The sequence below is a fragment of the Trachemys scripta genome, chromosome 1 (assembly GCF_013100865.1).
Source record: "Trachemys scripta elegans isolate TJP31775 chromosome 1, CAS_Tse_1.0, whole genome shotgun sequence".
NCBI classification, from domain to species: domain Eukaryota; kingdom Metazoa; phylum Chordata; order Testudines; family Emydidae; genus Trachemys; species Trachemys scripta.
This window is the reverse complement of record NC_048298.1, coordinates 145,804-164,090: the sequence shown is the minus strand read 5'-3', so window position 1 is coordinate 164,090 and position 18,287 is coordinate 145,804. Positions and strand designations below refer to the sequence as shown.

The 18,287-nt window shown below is 57.2% G+C and overlaps 1 protein-coding gene across 1 annotated transcript; it reads right to left on the bottom strand.

Annotated features, from left to right (window-relative positions):
* Positions 1-263: 263 nt before the first annotated feature.
* LMF2 (lipase maturation factor 2) lies at positions 264-15,826 on the bottom strand (the record flags this gene model as incomplete). Its single annotated transcript, XM_034763092.1, is given in 13 exon segments — positions 264-1,763; positions 2,176-2,284; positions 2,994-3,105; positions 3,935-4,103; positions 4,906-5,088; positions 6,044-6,140; positions 7,246-7,351; positions 7,804-7,938; positions 9,818-9,956; positions 10,680-10,858; positions 11,296-11,492; positions 12,687-12,715; positions 15,573-15,826. Coding segments are annotated over 13 exon segments (2,063 nt in total), but the record flags the coding sequence as incomplete, so codon positions are not given.
* Between the last annotated feature and the right edge of the window lie 2,461 nt (positions 15,827-18,287).

The following is an 18,287-nucleotide window of genomic DNA, read 5'->3' as shown; positions in this document are numbered from 1 at the left end:
CAGAGCACAGAGCGGCTAGTCCAGATCGGCCTGAGGTAGGCAGCCCCCTCTGCAGTTTCCGCAGCTTCATTTCCAGGGCACCGCTGCCCAAGGATTCAGAGGGGGGCAGGGGGGTGTACGCACACATTCCCTCCCCAGGGGGGATTAGTATTACAACCTGGGGCAGCCTAGCAGGAACTGTCAGCCTGTGCCCTATAAGGCTGGATGCGCTAGCACCTGGGTGAGGGGCTAATCACTGCCTTGGGCTGGAAGGGAGGCAGGGCTGGAATGTCAAAGGCTTTATTTAGAAAGTTACAGGAAACGTCTCCACTCTTAACAGCTGCCAGGAAACACGTTCGAGCCAGGCCCTGTGCCCAGGGGAGGGGCCAGGGAGAGCAAGACAGAGTGACCGTACCCCTGAATGTGCTGTACATGGTCATGGGATCCCCCAGCAACTCTGGGCAAGTACAGCAGCCCCCACCCCCAGCAGGCTGGTACAGGAGGAGCAGCGTTAAGGCAGCAGTGGAAGGGGAGAGGATGGCATGGTTTCCATATAGGCGGGCAGAAGGCCCAATGAGCACATCACTGCTGTCCCTTGGCACATCTATGCCCAGATGGAGCCTGCAGCTCATCCAAGCTGGGCCATGGCTCTTTGCCTAAAGGCATCTCTGGGATGAGAGCCAGGATTCCCACCCTGCCCCTGTTACAGTGCCCCTAGGAGCTGGAGATCTGTTACCCCAAAAGCCACTAGCCATGGGAGAGATTATGTGGCTCCTCGCCCTGGGTCTGCAGTAGGGATCCCCGTTCCCAGGAGCCCAACCCCAGCTCTCCTCGCAGCAGTAAGGGTCAGCTCTGTGGGCAAAATAAGGCCCTTGTCCAGCAGCAATAACCGGATGTACGAGCCATGGCATTCAGGGGCAGCAAACTCCCCAGCGGGGCCAGGAGCAGGCAGCAGGGAGGGAAGGGACTGACCACACTGGTGTCCACAGACTGCAGCCCTAAGTGAAAGGGATGATAGCTGTTGCTCCTCAGCCCCTTGCCCCACGCACAGCAGAGTGGGCGAGGGGTAGGTCAGGGCATGGGCTTTCCTGGGGGCGACGGAGGTGTAAGCGACATTCCACCCGTCCTGAGCGGAGGCAGAACAGCCCCCCAGGGCGCAGGCAGCTCAGATCCACGGGGCTATGTGGGGAAAGCCCAGGCCAACATGGAGCCAACGGGGATGGAGGCTGATAACCAATGGGCCCCCACGGTGAAGCTTGTGGCCGGAGCAGACAAGATCTATTTGCCATCTGGCTGTGGAGACGGGAGTGCTAGGAGGAGCCAGGCAAGGCGAGAGCAGCAAGCCCAGAGACAGGAGTTCAGAGCAGAGGTCATATCAGTCATTGCCTGGAAGAAGGGGGGGGAGGGGTCTAGGGCTGGCACCTTTGGGGCTACTTCTTCCTCTTGGTGCTCCGCAGGCTATCGGAAGGGGCGTCTCCAGCCCCTCGGGCTCTGCCCTCGACCTTCTCCTCTGCCTCCTTCTTCCTCACCTGCCCGTTCTTCTCGTTGCCCGCATGGTCCCCGTCTCCCTCTGCCACATCAGGCCGCTTGGAGCCTTTGTGCCGGCTGCTGGGGGCACTGCCCAGTGTCCTGCTGCCCAGCGCTCGCAGGAGGCAGATGGTGGCAGCGGTGAGGTAGAGTGACCACACCACGGCAGGGCCTGTGTAGGGGCGGCTCAGCTCCCGGATAAGCTGCAGAGTCGTGGGCAGGAAGGCGTCTGTAGGGCGCTTCAGGGGCGCCTTGTCCTGCACGGAGAGGAAGAGATGTGAGTGCAGATGCAGTCACAGAGCTGGGCTGCTGGAGCCCCCACTGCCCCACCAAACCTATGGGCGGTCCCTGCCCCGGGCACCACCCACCACTAGGGACTCAATTCCTCCATCACCACTTGGCAGGCACTCAGCAGTGCACCTCAGTGCTTAGCACAGGGCCATGCAATATCCCTGTCCCCATGGCAAAGGGGCATGTGGGACTCTGCTGCTCAGAGGTGATGCCAAGAGGCAGATGTACAAGGTGTGTGCGCACAGAGGGGACACGTTGCAATCCAACCCCATGGCAGGCAGCCCTCCCTGCTCCAAGAATGTTGCTGTACGGCTCCCGCTGGAAGTGCCCAGGCGTCGTATGGCTCACAGCCCAGATGTGGTGTTCTGCCAATCCTACCTTCAGCCCATACTGGTTGAGCATGGCCTCCAGATTGGGGTCTCCCAGGAACACAGTGGGGTAGAACTCCTCCACGCGCTGCCGCCGCCACCACTGGCGGGGGAAGCCCCTGCAGAGAAGGGAGAAGAGGCAGGAGTTGCTCAGATCAGCCATGCTGAGCAGCAGGTGTAGTCCCAACTCCCACTCCTCGAGAGCTGCCCTGCCAGCACAGCAGGCCCTGCCCTGAAGGGTTATTGCATAAGGACCAGAATATTCCACCTGCAGAAGCCAGGCTGGGAGGCAGTGGCCTCAGAGTGGCTCGGCCCTCTGCAGCCAAGAGTCTCCCCACCCCATACACAGGACACGTGTCGGAACTAGAGCTGGGTAAATACTATTAGTCACCATCCCATTCCTCACACATCCTAACAGCTTCTGACTGCAGCTGCACTGTGTAGACAGCTGTCACCCAGTTCCATCTCAGGGGCCGACTGCTCATTTAGAGCCCTGTCCGGTTAAGTGATTAAATGTTTGTTTCCCTCCAGCATGCATTATTTCACATTTAACACTGAATTGCATTGGCTCACCTCTTGCCCATTCCCCTGGCTTGGCTGGGTCTCTGGAGTTCCTCACAGTCCCCTTGGGTCCTGACTAACCTAAAGAACAGCATCCTCGGCGCCACCCCCTTCCCAGATCAAACACGTTACCCACCAGGGAATGCTGGCCATGGGAATAAGCAGGGCAGGGTGAGCTCTGGGGACAGTGGCCTGTGCCTGCTGCCCAAGCCAGCTCCTCCTCCCCTCAGATGGAGGAGGATGGCAAAGGGCACTGGCATCACTCACCCATCCTTGGCGCTCTCTGTGAACCAGTACTTGTAGAGCTGGGCTCGGATGTAGGCAGGCGGCCGTGAGCTGAACGGGTATTTAGTTTCGTCAACCTGTACCAGGTGGATCACTGCCAGGAACAGAGGAGTTAGCACAGGGCCCCAGCACACCATTACCCCAGGGCCCCAGCACACCGTTACCCCAGGCTGCTCCTCCTGCCCAGCTGCGCTAATGCCAGGCATGAAGGGCATGCCGAGGGCCCCAGCCTGCGGAGCCTGGTGATCTCACCGGAGTCTCAGCTCTCCCATTAGTGTTTCTAGCCCTCGGTGCTGTCGAGAGAAGCTTTAAGGCCACGACTCCAGAGCAGCCAATGCAGCGGCATCTACTGGAGCCTGGGCCAAGCGCTCCAGCAGGAGTGAACTCCCACGACAATGCATGGAGCAGCTAACTCCCCGCCCCGTCACTGTGGGGACCCCAGTAGGCGGAAGAGCAGAGCATGGCTTACCACCACACCCCAGCTGCTGCCCTCCAAGGCAGCATGGCTTCCCAGGTCTGGGCAGGCCTAGGGCTGGGACTGCCTTCCCACAGGCATGCTCTGGCTGCACTGCACGGCACCAGGGATGTGGGGCAGGAAAGCAGCAAGGGACTCGGAGTGCTGGCCAATTTGGGGCGAAGAGGCAAGCAGGGAGTGGTATGAAAGACAGCTCTGCTCATGTCAATCCTGACCCAGAGTTCCCCCCGCGATCCCAGCCCCAGACTTCTCACGCACACAGCTCTGCCGGTGCCCCTCAGCCCCCTGAAGTGACTAGCTCGGGCGACAAAGCAGAGTAATGCTCTCTGCCTAGGGCAGCACGCGAGTTTACTAGGTGGGCAGGGTGAGGGGCTGATTGCAGGGTGAGAGCGCCTGCCCCAAGCTCGGCTTGGGATGCAGAGTGGCTGGGCATGCATGGCCCCCTCACCTTCTTTCTTGCCCTGCAGCAGACGATAGACAAAGCTGGTGAACCAGGGACTGTGAGTGTGATCCCCCAAGGCCGCAAACCACATCTGCCAGTCGAGGCGGGGCTGGTGCGGGGCCACCACAGGAGGCCCTGCGCTGACGTTCCCTGGCTTGTACATGAACTCAATCTCCTGCAAGGACAGAGGAGAATGGGGCAAAGTTGCCTATAAACTGCTACCTCACCTCAGACACAATGGGGCTTGAACATTCTGGACCAACATGGCTGGAATGAGGATGCCAGCAGCAGTGCCCCAAAGCACTTACAACATCATTGTCCCGTCCCTAAATGCAGCCACCTCTGGGGTGGGACAGAGCAGCTGTTTAACAGCACACAGCACCAACACAACAGTTCAGGACAGGAAGTAAAGGATGCCATGTCTAGACCAGAAGGCCAAGCTGCAAATGGGGCGACAGCCGGCTCTTGCTAGGAGGGCTCATTGATGGCTGCATTACACAAGCGGTCAGAGACTGTTTTACATTTCACCCAGTATAGCATTCCTAGCAATGCACTGGATCAGCGCTCACCAGTGCGCCACAGCACCCTGCTCTGCCTGTAGCAGGAGCACTTGTCTCGGGGCCCCAGGAAGAAGCCATACTGCCAGTCCTTCAGGATTTGTGGGGCCAGGACTGGGGGCACCAGCTGGTCCATCCATCCCAGCAACACCTCCAGAGCATGTCACTCCAGTTCCTAGGATCCCAGAGTCTGGGGCTTGGACGGTCACCTCCTCTCCAGGGAAACAAGGCCAACTGGCTCTGGAAGGCGCCAATGGGGCTAACTAGTGTTGATTTCACTGCTGATGTCCATCAGAGGCTGGGTCTCAGGGGTTAACCTAGGCTTCCACCCCCTCTTCCTGCACCTCCCAGATGTATCCCCCCAGGGGAGAAGCTACAGCAGCTGCATGAGATCACTGGCAGGGTGTGGCAGCGAGTTACCGTCCATTTCTCCTTGTCGTAGCTTCCTTCCACCACCACCTCTGGCCGGCCCCCGACCCCTGTCATCCTGCGGAAGAGCCCGTATGAGTTCACCAGCTGGTAGCGGTCAACAGCACCGAACATCTGGTGGATGCTGGGCCACAGCTTCCCGTTCGACTCGTACTCTATGTAGGTGAAGGGCACCTGGGAGGTAGCAGAGAACAGGCCGGCTCAGTCACCCCATGCAACAGGCACCGGGGAGGGGCGACGCAGCAGCAGGGATACGGCAGAGTGGGCCAGTTCGTCTGCTGGCCCTGCCCAACTCAGAGCAAGAAGCAGCCCTGGCTGGTGTCTGCAGAGTCAATAGCCAATGCTGTCCACCCAAGCCACGAAGAGAGTGCCAGCCAACGCCCAGAAGATGGAGCTTTACCTTGACCCCAGGGCATCACTAAATCGCTCCTGCAGTTGCCCAGCAGAGCAGCTGACTCCCCGTTGCCCATGGTGGGGATTCTGTGGGCTGGTCACATGGCATTTCCCCAGAGCCAAGCCAGCCTTCAAGCACCAGTGGCACTTCCAAAATTTGAGACTGCCTTGGAAACCAGCCTCACCAGTGGGGAGTGCTGCCAGGATGTAGTCTTGGCAGCTTTCACAGCTTTGCTCCCCAGCACAGGTCGTTCTGCCCTGCTGCATCGCCAATGCGCTCCTCCCCCCCAGCAGCTAGCAGTGCCCTTCTACTGTGCTTCAGGGTGTGGGCCTGGGTCTGGGTCCAGTAGTCAGAGCCTGAGACTGCAACGAAGCTAGAGCTGCAAGAGCTAGGTAGCATGGTCCGATCACCTGGGACTTTAACCACGCTCCTGTCCCTCCTGCACCCTGCATGCCTGCTGACCCGGAGGCTCGAATGCCTTGAGGCAGAGCCGCACCCTGCATTGTAGCGGGTGGTGCCTTCTCTTTTCCTGAAGTGCCCACAGCAATCTGAACTGTGCCTGCTCTCTACCAGCCTGGGCTCCCTAGAGGGTGGCTGCAGGAACCAGGCACCAGCCCATGCAGTGACCCTGCCTGGCCTGTGCTAGGTAGGGAAGGGGAGTGACTAGCCAATCCCCAATCTCCAGACCACACAAGACATGATAGGCCACTGCCCCACACCATCCCGCCCACTCACCAGGCTGACGGCAAACATCCCGGCTGCTGCTGCAGTGAAGACAGCCCACTGGAGAGTAGCCCAGAGCTTCCAGGGAAAGCCCCGGACACAGGCACACCTGTGGGGGAGGCAGGAGAGGGACTGGTCAGCAGACAGGGCCAAAGTCCCCCATTAGCCACACGTCTGGAAGTGAAGCAGAGCTGGGGGAAGGGCTGCAGACTGTCCCACTTTGAGCAGGCCAGGCTGCCAGACAACACCGCTGTACGAAGGGTTTTCCAGCAGCCTTTTAGCTCTGCACCAGACAACAGGCTCTGCAGCAAAGACAACTGGAGTTTAACTTCAGTCCCATCCCCAACCCCCAAAGCCCTTAACCCACAGGAGTGGGGCTTTTCACACACGTTGCTGGCCCAGCAGGGGGTACAGGTTAAAATTCCACTTAGTGCAACTCAGCAGCTGTCAGCACAGCCGTTCTGTAGTGTGCTGCAGGCTAGCTCTGCTTGAGTGCAGGTAGCCCACCAATGCCTCTCCCCTGCCCCCCCATATGCCCAAGAGGGGCAGACAGGCTCCCCCACAATACCCTGCAAAAAAACTCAGAGCAGCGCAGATTACTGCAGCACTAGGAACCCTGGTGATCTGCACTCGTGCTGTGCCAGTGTAGACCGCAGCGAGCGCTCTAAGCAGTGTGGCTGCTCTCACTCGAGCCGGGCTAACCGGAGAGGGGTAAGGAGAGTGTAGACAACTCCAGCTAACTCTGCAGGGAAGACTGACCCTATGGGGCCCCTGAAGCTATGGGCAAAAGGTTAAGCATAGCAGTGCCTCATCAGCCCATGAGCCAACTTGACAAGACTCTCCCAGGGCAGCCAGTGGCTACAGCATTAAACTTGATCCGAATGCAGGGATGCTGCAGACCACGCTAAAAACCAGGAGCTGTGGGGATCCCCCAGGCAGACAGCCTTCCCCACTGATCTGAGTGCCAATTCCCTCAGACCCCCCGTACTCTAGCTCCAAGTCATATGCCATCAGAGCTGTGCATGGATTGGCTGCATTGTTCTACCCCTCCATACCCCATGGCTGCACCTCCAGGGCAGCTCCCCCCAGCTTCAGGAGGGGATGATCAGCAGAGAACTGATTCTTGCCACAAAACCCCTTCAGTTCAGAGGCACAGCAAGCAGCAGACCCTGCCCCAGCCAGTGACCCTGGCTGCCCTGGGAACAGTGGCTCACCTGTACATGGCAGAGAGGATCTCCCAGGCCAGGGAGAGGAGGCCCAACCCCACTATTGGGAGAGTCACGGTCTTCAGCCACTGGATGAAGTCATGATAAGTGAAAGCTAGAAAGGAGGGGTAAAACCACAGGAGTCAGATAGTGCCTGGGCAGGGAAGGGGGGGACCCACACATCAACCCCTTCCTCCAGGAAGGAGTGCAGGTCATGTGACACAGAGGGGCATCACTGTTGGCAACAAGGTGGCTCGTTCTGAGTCACTCAGCCAAAGTCAACAGGCTCACCAGGACACAGACCAACCTCTGCCATTGGGCAAGTAAGAGGGTTGGGCAGCCAAGTTGCATCTGACCTGAGGGGGGCCTTGCCAGGATGCTGCCTGGATGGTGGCTGGGTCAGGAGCTGCTCAAGGTTGTGTTCTGCTAGGGTCACTCTCCTGGCTGAGCTGCAGGGCCCAGAGGGGATCACAGAAGAGATGGGATACCAGCCAGAGGGCACATCAGTGCCCGGCTGTGGGTGGTGTATGCTGTCCCACCCTGCAGTGAGGGGAGGAAGCACCACACCTGTTTTGGATTCAATGAGTTGCTTCTCCCAGTTGAAATGCAGGCCGAAGTCCTGGATAGTCCAGTAGATGAATAACCCATAGACAGTCAGCTCCAGCAGTGTGGAGAGGACAGACAGCAGACTTGGAGGCCAGGCTGCAGGGTAGAGGAGGAAACAAGTGATGTTACAAGGACTGAGTGGAACTGATGCACAGTGCTGTCTGCCAGAGTCTGATGAGAGCCTGAAACACCTCCAAGGGAAGCATAATGTGCCATGGGGGCCCATTTAATTATTAACTCTGAAACCCAAAAATGGTAGTTTGAGTGGCACTGTTAATGCTCCCCATCCTTCAAACAGCCACCTCCACAGATCCAGCAGCTACCCCAGACATAGCAAGGAATCCATTACTTATGGCCAGGCACTCAGGTACCACAGAACATGTTCCGAGGAGTAAGTCTGGGATGCACAACTTAACACTTCACCAAGCAAGACCTATCCACCAGAGAAGTATATCGCATCATGGAACAAGCCACACTAATAACCTGAGAGAACTTGCTTCAATCCAGAAAAAAAAAAAAAAAAAAATCCACTGACCACATACCTCTAGTTGTAACCTACCACCCCACACTGGAACTCATACTGGCATCAAATAATTACTACCCTGACTTGATTAAGATCCCATCCTATAAGAAACCTTCCCCAACCCCCCTCTTCTAGCTTTCGAGCATGCACCCAACATCAGAAGCAGCAAGTTCCCCCGCAGCCAAGGACACGCCAACTCAAAGCGGCACCAGACCCTGCCAGAACAGCTGCAAAACCCGCAGCCATATCACCACTGCTACGATGATCAAGACCCAACGCAGGCCTATCACAACACATGGTGTACTTCATCCAGAGCATCAAACGCCACAACACCTATCACAATGCTCTTGAATGGGTTCATGCAGAAAAATAAGATAAAAACATCCTATCACCTGAAGTGAACACTTTTCACAAAGTGATCACTCCATACCTGAGCTCTCAGTCCTTGTCCTCAAAGGAAGCCTGCACAGCCCCTTCCAAAGATTAGCCTGGGAGCTTAAATTCACAACTCTGCTGGACACTAAAAATCATGAACTCAATAGACACACTAACTTTAAGTCTCATTACAACAATCTGTGACCTACTAACTCTTTTGTCCTAGGACAGAAGAGGGGTTAACGGCCCGCTGCACCCTCAACTCTTACAGTGTGTGTTAACTCCTTATGCTAACATTTACCCGAGACACTGGGCATGGCTACACTTCGGGTACCTCTACACCCCAAACACTGCTGCAGCAGCTTTAGTGTAGACGCCACCTACGCCAACAGGAGGGCTTCTCCTGCCAGCGTAGGTAATCCACCTCCTGGAGAGACAGTAGTTAGCTGAAGGGAAGAATTCTTCTGTTGACCAAGTGCTGTCTGCCCTGGGGATTAGGTCAGCATGGCTGTGTTTCTCAGGGGAGGACTTTTCTACACTGAGAAATGTAGCTATGCCAATTGAAGTTCCCGCTGTGGGCCCGGCCTGAGTACCTTTCCAGGCCTGAACAGCTCAGGAGGCTCAAAAGCTTATCTTGTATTGAACCAGCTTCTGCTGCTGACAGACACATTACCTCACCCACCTTCTCTGACCATCCTTTTAGCAGATGCATGCAGCCAGTGTGCCTCTCCCACAATTCCTGCCCACCCCACAGCACCCCAGATTGTTTCAATGCAGCCATGTTTATTAGACCTACAACCCCCCTGAAAGTTAATTAGGGGGCAGTTTAGAATAGCCCAGCTGAGTCTGCTGCAGGATCTGCTGTCTGCACCAGGGCGCTGCCCCCCTGCTACAGGGCTCAGGGCAAGCTCCTTGTACAGCACATGGGACTGATCACTGAGAATTCTGCCAAGGACTCCCCCGCTGCCACTTCTGGATCAGCCCCAGAGCAGGACCCACCTCACCCTGTGCTCTGTGGAGCAGCTTGATCCCAGGTGAGCGGAGACCACAGCAGAGCCCCAACCACCACAGACTCACCGCTGGCGGGTCTCCTCTTGCCGCGCCCCAGCCACAGCCCCACGTGCTCGTCATCCAGCAGCGAGAAGCACAGGACGATGGTGAGCAGGTTGAAGAAGTTGTAGTTGCCTGTGATGATGATCAGCAGCTGGAGCAGGACCTGCAGGAAGTCAGAGCCAGGGCTAGAGTCCCATCACAGCATGAAGCAAAGGCCTGGCACCTCCAGCACTCCCTTCCTGAGACTGGGGACAGAGTGCCAAGAGAAACACCCAACATCCCCTCCCAGGCTCCCTGCCCGAGAGGCCTCCACTCTCAACAGTCCCCCACGGAGGGGTCCTGCTCCCTGCAGGGGAGCAGCCCCACACTGGCACTGCCTGCCACTCAGCATAGGAGGCAGCTTGTAGACTCCAGAGCGTTACCATCCCTCTGGCTGGCACCAGCCGCCAAAGGGCCAGGATCATGGCATGAGAGGCAGGAGTCCAGGGGAGAGGTGATGGGGACCCTCCTTGTCCGGCCTTGCAAGGGGAGGGAACCCATCTGGCTTGTAAGCTGCACCCTTCAGTCTGAGGCTCTGCTGCCCTTTGCCTCCAGTGAGCAAGGCAGGAGGACCACTTTCTGGGCCCAGAACTTGACAGGTCCAAAGTCACTGGCATTTGACCACTGAGCCTGCAATGCATGTTGGGAACAGACTGCAGGGATGCCCATTTCCATTGTATCCCCCTTGGTCTCCTGCCCCCTAAGTCTTATACCTGAGAGCAAGATCTGAACTCATGGCTCCCACGGGACAACACATGAGACAAGCACTAGGCCCCTGAACTCTTTCCTGCTCCTATCCCCAGCGGTGCATCTGGAGCCTTCCAGCCCTCGCTGGCTGTGGACGTACCTGGCAGTAGAAGGCGAAGAGGCGGAGGCGACGGATGGGGGAGAAGAACAGCAGGGGCACAGCGATCTCGATGACGTACGTGACCACCACGCTGAACTTCTGGAACCACACAGGGAGCTGGTGGGCGAACCAGGCAGCCGGCGTAGGGATGCACTGGGTCTCGTAGTGATAGGTCAGGGCTGGGGGGGAAAGAGAGCGGGATCAGGGCCACGAGGGGATGCATTAGACACAGGCAGGGAAGGAGGAGCCAGTGCAGGGGAATAACTGGATGTGGCTCAGAGAGCGGGTGAGGCCAGGACCATGTGGGGATAGAGGCCACGCAAGGATATGCAGAGATGCTGGAGCAAGCTGAGCACAATATTAAGTGCTGCCCTGCACAAGTCACTTGGGTTAGGGTTAGCAGTTCATTTGCCATGAGGCCTGTCAGTGTCTGGAAAAGGCAGCATGGCCTAGTGGGCTGAGAGCCAGGAACTGCTCTCTCATGCAGGCTCTATGGCCCACCCAACCTGTAGAAAAGGGTCAGTGACACTGCCCCACCCCCAGGGGTACTGGGGAGGAGTGCAAGGGCTGACCACAGAGATGCCGTCCCCGCACAGTGCCATGCCAGGCCTCTCACCAGTGAGCCCCCACCACGTGGGGCAACGGCTAGTCAGCTTCACCACCCCCGAGGCGAACATGAGGCGGAAGAGCAGCCAGCGCATCAGCCAGAAGGTGATGCTGTCGTGTGGCCGCCAGGCTGTGGAGCGCCACTTCAGCAGGTGCAGGGGGGCCACCAGCACGGCCAGGAAGCCTGTCTCCAGGAGGAGGCTGTCCCTGCAGGGAGCACACCACACAAGGCATCAGAGGGGCCAGAGGCTCCCTGTTTGCCGGGGCCAACCTGCCCTCAACTGCCCTGGCCCCGTGGATGCTGCATACAGAGGCCCCCTCCACCTGCCTCTTTGCCAGGCAGCCTCCAAGAGGCCAGGTCTGAAAGGTCACAGTCCGCCTGCTTCACCTGGCTGTAAAGCATTTCTAGCCACCTGCATGAGGACAGCATGCACGGCTGCACAAGAGCGCTGACTGCCCAGACGGCTCCTACAGAGCGCCCACATCCAGGGGTCCGCAAGGCACTAGCCAGGGCTTGCACTGCGACCAAGCCCCCAGAGGCAGCAATGCAGGGCATGATACACCTGAGCTGTAACCTCTGCCCACGAACAGCCAGGGGGTCACCAATGGCTAACTGGCACCGCGATGAGGTACCAACCCCACTCACCCACCACTTGTACACAACCCCCTAGGCAACCCAGAGCTCGGGCGCTCCTGGAGGATGTAGCAGTGGCCATTGCTAGGGTAGACTCTCCCGGCTCAGCTGATGATCCCCCTTCCCCAGAGGGGAGGTGATCTTCACCAAGCTGATGGTCTCAGGTATCACTGCAGAGTCAGTGTCTTTCCCCTGCCTTTAGCATGATACTGGCGCGGTTTTTGAAAATAGGTCCAACTGTGGTCCACTCCCCACAATGTCTGTTTAAATGGCCCCAGCGAGCATTCATACGGAAACAGGAGTCGCACAAACCTAGACATACAGCAGCCACCCTGAAAGAGAACGGCCACCTCCCCGCAGCCCAGGAGCATGTGCCAGGCGGTAACAGTCAGAACCAGTTCCTGGCACACCTGACCAAGTATGATTTACATGTTAGATAGTTCCCAGGAATGCCCAGAACAAGAGGCCCTCCCAACTACACTGAGTCAGGATAGCAGTGTCCAGGCAGCACGGAGCAGGGACCTGTGCTTCAGTGTCGCTTCTCTGGACTGATTCAGCACAGCACAAGACCTGCCACTCTGAACCCCTATAGAGCTACACTGCAGCCATACAAGAGGTCATGTGAACACCTGCAGGATACAGCTGGGGCTTCCATGGCCCACCCACCTGGGGCCCATCCTGCCAGGGAACTGAAGCTGTGCTTGGAAAGGGCTGAACGACCCAACATGAGTGGCCACATGTAGATCTGGGGAGACAGAGCCACTTACCACTGGAAGTACAGGAACACCTGCCCCACCTGTGGAGAGAAGGAGCACAAGGGTGTCAACAGGTGACCCAAGGTGCATTACAAAGTGACAGGTACAAATAGGTTCTGATCACAGGATCGCCCCATTCCGGTCTTCTCCATCCCACCCAGACTGGAGGGGAGAAGAGTGCAAAGGCTCATGGGAAGACATCTTCTCCTGGGCACATTCCAGGTAGCAATGCCAGCTCCCTTGTGGCAACAGGCCCCGATCCAACCCCCAGGAACTGAGACCAGGCACTGTCACACAGCCAAGAGCTGTGGGGCCACGGTAAGGCCGCAGTACAATGCCTGGATGGGGGGGTGGGGGTGGGGGGTGGAAGACAGACGAGGTGCGGAGGTGGGACACCTACATTGTGTGCACCAACAAGGCTAGGTGATGCTGGGAACTACTGCACCAGCCTCCTCTTAGGAGAGTCTGCTTCAGGCCTGGCTTGTTCCAGTGAGATGGGCTGTCTGGGTCGAGCCTGGTACCCAGATGATTATCCAAGAAAGACTCAAAGGACAAGGGGACTGTGGGTTGGGATTGAGGAGTAGCAGCAGAACTGGGGGAGCCCAGGGCTGCGATAGCAGGAGGCTACGAGTCAGGATTGATGGGCATTTGCGGTTGAATTTTGCTCCATACCAGCCTGCACTATGGTTGACTCTAGCCCTGGTGCTATTAACCACTCACACCCACTAATGCTTTAAGCGTGCACAGAGATAGGGCAGGAAGATCAATACTGACAGTGTAACAGGCCGACTCCAGAGGTCAGCTTCTGACGCGCCCACAGCTTTGGACATGCCAACACTATACTAGAAACACAGGGGATTTGAGTACTGCCAGATTCTGAGTCAGTGCTGTTCCAGGGGGAGGAACCCTGGAGGCTCCAATAAGAGGAATGATGTTTCTCTCCAACGTCACCTTAAAAGGCAAGAGGCAGCAAGTGGAACATCCCCAAATCCAGGAAGGGAGAGCTGTGAATTGTGCTGCACTCCAGAGAGCAGCACAACACACAAGGTGCTAGCTTGGCTCTGGGGCCTGTGTGAGAAGGAGGCAAGACTCCCAGCAGAGGCAGCGTATGGTCCTCCTCAGCCCAGAGGTCACTGCCCTGGGGACAGAGAGGGCCTCTGAGATGCTGCACCTGGTAGACCAAACTCCATCAATTTGGAAGGCAGAGAGCACCTCCCCTAGGCCCTGTTTTGAGGGAGCATCCACTGGCCCAGAGGCAGCTACCGTCCCAATGAAGAGGACAGCCCATTTACCTTTGCTTTTCCTGGCTACACACAGCTGCAGCCAGGGTACTTCACTCCCTCTGCACAGCTGGGGGCAGCACTCATGGCCACAGGACAAGCTTCGCACCCTGCCCCCATTCCACATCTACAACCGCAACAACTGGCAGGGCTGCTACGAGCTGTGGGTGGTTTGGCAGAGGCGGCTGCTGGTATTAGAGTACTTAGGTCATACTGAGCCGAACTGGAGTGGAGCTCTTTTGAGAGGCAGGACCGCCCATCAGGCTCTCAATGGGGAGCTGGCTGGCTGGCATGGGGCCAGAGCCCTATGTGGGAGCAAGTATAACATCAGCACACTGTTAGTGCTGGAGCAGGCTGTCAGCACTCACTGCTTGGTGCACACAGGGATACCAGACAGGTGTATGGATTTGGGGAGAACACTTGGGATGCAGTGATCCCAGATGTCTGGTCTGCTTAGTGTCCCAAACGGACCCAACCAGCTCCATGCTCCCACACCCAGCCCTGCAGGAATCACTTCTGATTGAGATCTGCCAGGAAACGACTCCTGTCTTAACAGCTGGGAGAAGCTCTGTTCTGATGAGAGCTAGCGATTAAATGCAACACACTAGTATTAAGGCAGTGTTAAGGTCACACTATAAAACACTCAATAGCCAGGATATTCTGAAAGCTAAGATAGCACTGACAGGGTTAACTCAGCCACGCTGCCTACACAAGGGAATTCAGGGTATACAATACAACAAATGCCGCCTTTTGCATTTAATTCCCCTGGTGTGAGAAGGAAGAGAAACCATGCTTACAAACTGCCAGGATACCTGACTCTCACCACAAGTTCCTCAATAAGGAGCTATTGGGCCCAGGCAGCCTGTAAGCACAACCAGCAGATTAAGATCCCTTAAGTGTGCTAAAAAGGTCAGGCACCACTATGCTTGTGTGCAACATCCTGACCTTAATGGTGGTACGCTTAGCGAAGTGATTCTCTGCAAACCTGGCTTGCTTTGGGGAGCTAAGAGATTTTGGGTTTTTGGTTTTTTTAAAAGCCAAGTAGAGTATGTTTCTAGCCCAAGTCATTTAAGTGAGTAAAATTCCTGCTCAGAGCAGGTGAGAATGTGACACGCCCACTTCTCAAGAGACCACTCCAAAGCCCAATCAGTAGTCACAGACCAAATATGGAGAATTTCAACCCCAGAAGGAACTGGGGGACATTATGGAACCACCAGGAACAGGGGTAGAGATGGAGACTTGAATTCAACCTGAGATGGCAAGACCGACACCTGCTATGGAGAGAAAAATCACCCACCCCATGCCCCTGGGCAGAGGTGAGGGAAGAGGACTGACAGGAGATGACCAGGGCTGCTTTAGAGAGCGAGAAGCTAAAAAAGAACAGCAGGGAAGGTCGGGAAGAGGACCAGGTGAGCAAACCCTGCCCCAAGCAGGGACTCTGATAACCCCCTGCTCTATTAGGGCCCAAGCTATGGGTGGGTGCAGAGCAGCAAGGAGGGCACTCCCACCATGTACCTGTCACAGATGAGGAGTCTGCTCCTGCCCCCACACTTCAAGGGACTGCCTCTACTCCCTCAACCATGCACTGCTCCATCCACACCCCCCAGTGCCCACATACCTGGTAGAGCGAGAGGTAGAGCATCCGGAGCAGCAGGAAGATGAGGCTGTCCCGCAGGGGCTCAAGCACCAGGGCGCCAAAGGAAATCAGTACACCCAGCAGGCACAGCAGCTCCATGCCCTGTTCTGTGTCCAGTCCCAGGCGTGGGCCAAACCACAGCAGCGTCGGGGAGTCCCGCAGCTGCTCCCAGAAGCCCTTCCCGGAGAGACGCAGCATCTTGCGGGCTGGCAGGATGCCATCTTTCCCATAGAGTCCTGGGGGGGCGGGGAGGGGGAGGGGAAGAGGAGAGAAGGAGACAGGAAAGGAAGTTGCAACACCCAGCAACCTCTCCTCCCAGGTAACTATCCGTCTGCTAGAAACATGCAGTCCTCCCTTCCCAAGGGACACCCTGCCTTTCTGGTGAGCAAGTTCGCCCTGAGAGAAGTGCCCACTGAGTGCCACTCCCCCCTCCCCCAGGAGCCAGGATCAGAGGAATATAGCTAGGTCCTGAAGCCCAGCAGCAACATTCAACCCTCCAGTGCTGGCACTGAGCCTGGGAGAGGGAATGAACATACTATGGGAAACATCCATCTGGAGCTCCTGAGGGGAACAGCTGCCTAACGATCCATGGCCATTGCCTGCAGGGCTGCCCGATTAAGCCTGCTCTCGTGGAAGGGTTACAAGGACTCTGCCCAGCCAACGGGGGGAGCAGCTGCAGGAGAGCAGAGTGATGCACATTCCATGCAGGTGGGCCCAACAGCAGGCAGAGGTATAGCAGCTGGGACCCATACACCTGTTGTAAGGGCCCAAACACACTGAACTCCATGTGACCGGGACCCAAATGTGCTCAAGGCCTTCAACAGACTTGAAGCCTTTTAGTCTTTGCAGAGCACTGGCTCTCTCTCCTTCCCCAGCCTGCAGGGGACTCTCCCTTGCAGGACATGACTGTTTCAAGGGTTGGGGCCCAAACTGTGCCACAGTTATTTTCTTTCACTCTCTAGAGCAGCTCTGGACTCACAGGGGAAGGAGGGGGGGAATTATCCTCCCCCTGTGGATTTTAGGGGCCACTCCAGATTTAGAGGTACCAACATCAGAAGCCCCCCCGCTACGCTCCAGCAGAGCCTCGAGTTAAGGAGATTAAAAGCTCTACTTGGAGTGGCTGAGCACTTGGCCGCTTGCCCAGCTCCTGGCCAGCGATTGGCAGGAAACAGAAAACAGGAGGAAACAGAGAAAAGACTCAAGTAAACTAGTTAAGCAGAGGCCGGAGGTAGTGGGCAAAGGGAGGGACCAGCTGGGCAGAGCAGCAGCTACTTCCTCCAAGTCCCCAGGAAGAAGGCCTCAAAGAACTGCTTCCCAAAGTAGCGGCACAGAACTCTGCAACCTGGGGTCAAGCACAGCCTGTATTCACAGGCACAGCTCCCATGGAGAGACACGCAGCAGCAGCAATGGTGGGATAAGGAGTAGGGTAGTGCAACTGGGAGCAGGATAGCATTCTGTGGGCATGGGTAATGTATACAGAAGAGAAGGGTAACGGGAAAAGCTATTAGGAGGAGGGTACAAGGTAAAGAAGGCACTGGGAGGGCAATAGAATTGATCAGGATCCCCTGAGTCGTAGGCTCAGCTGGACTTCCTGCGCAATGCAGTCTGTGTCTTGGGAGGAGATAATGTTGTCCTACTTCAGAGTCAGGATTAAATACTGACTCTGAAGTAGGTACTAGCAGAATAGGGCAATGGAGACCCTATGCACACCTAGATAGAACCCCCTCATCCTCCACTTGGTCAGACACACCTCAACCCACCAGTTCCAGACACCAACCAGATCTGGCCCAGGCGGAACCAACTCCTATGGACTTGAGGGGAGATACACCTGCTTACACTGGATTTAGTCCCACAGAACACCAGATGGAGGCAAGTTACATAACTTGGCCACTTAGCCATTGTGGGTCACTGCTGAATGAGGCCCTCCAGCTGGGTCCAGCTCTGCTCCCCCTCACTCCAAAACAACAGGAGCCAATGACACCACTACAGGCAGGACACCAGCACTTACTACCGCTCCTAGTTCATCTTCGGCCTCTCTGTCTGCACCTCTTCTTCCTCATGCCCAACCCCACCTCCATGGAGCAGCCCAGAGCACTAGGTCTGCCCAAGCTCCTGCATCTTTCTTCCCCTTTGCCCCAGTGGCACCAGGTCCTGGCACAAGGCCTAACAGGAGCCACCGATGCCATTCAATGGGTTTCTCAGCAGGGGCCGCGCCCATCCCTTGTGTCCCAACTGAGGCACCGCAGCCCATTACTAGGTATCTCCCCACCCCCAGGCTGCCCAGCATGAGGAGCTGGGAGCCCCTCACGGTCGGTTGTAACAGACACCTTGTCACCTACTCCATCCCCAGCATCCCCTCTTCTCCCTACCCAGGGTGCCAAGCGCTGCTCCCCAGGGTGGCCCTAGGGCACCACAGACACCGCCTGGGCGAGGGCTGGCCTGAGCGCTCCCAGGGACCAGGCAAGGAGCCACTCCTGCCATGGTACCTGGCCAGGTGAGACCTGCCCCCTGCCAGCCGCTCCCACGGTGGCCCCAAGCCCCCTCACGCGAGCCCAGACCTCAAGCTAGTGACAGGCCCCCACGGCCCTGTCAGTGCAACCCAGCCCGGGCACAGCCCAGCCCCCAAGGGACCCCACCCCCATACACCAGTACCACAGCCCCCCCTGGCCCTGTCAGTGCAGCCCCCAGGCACCACCC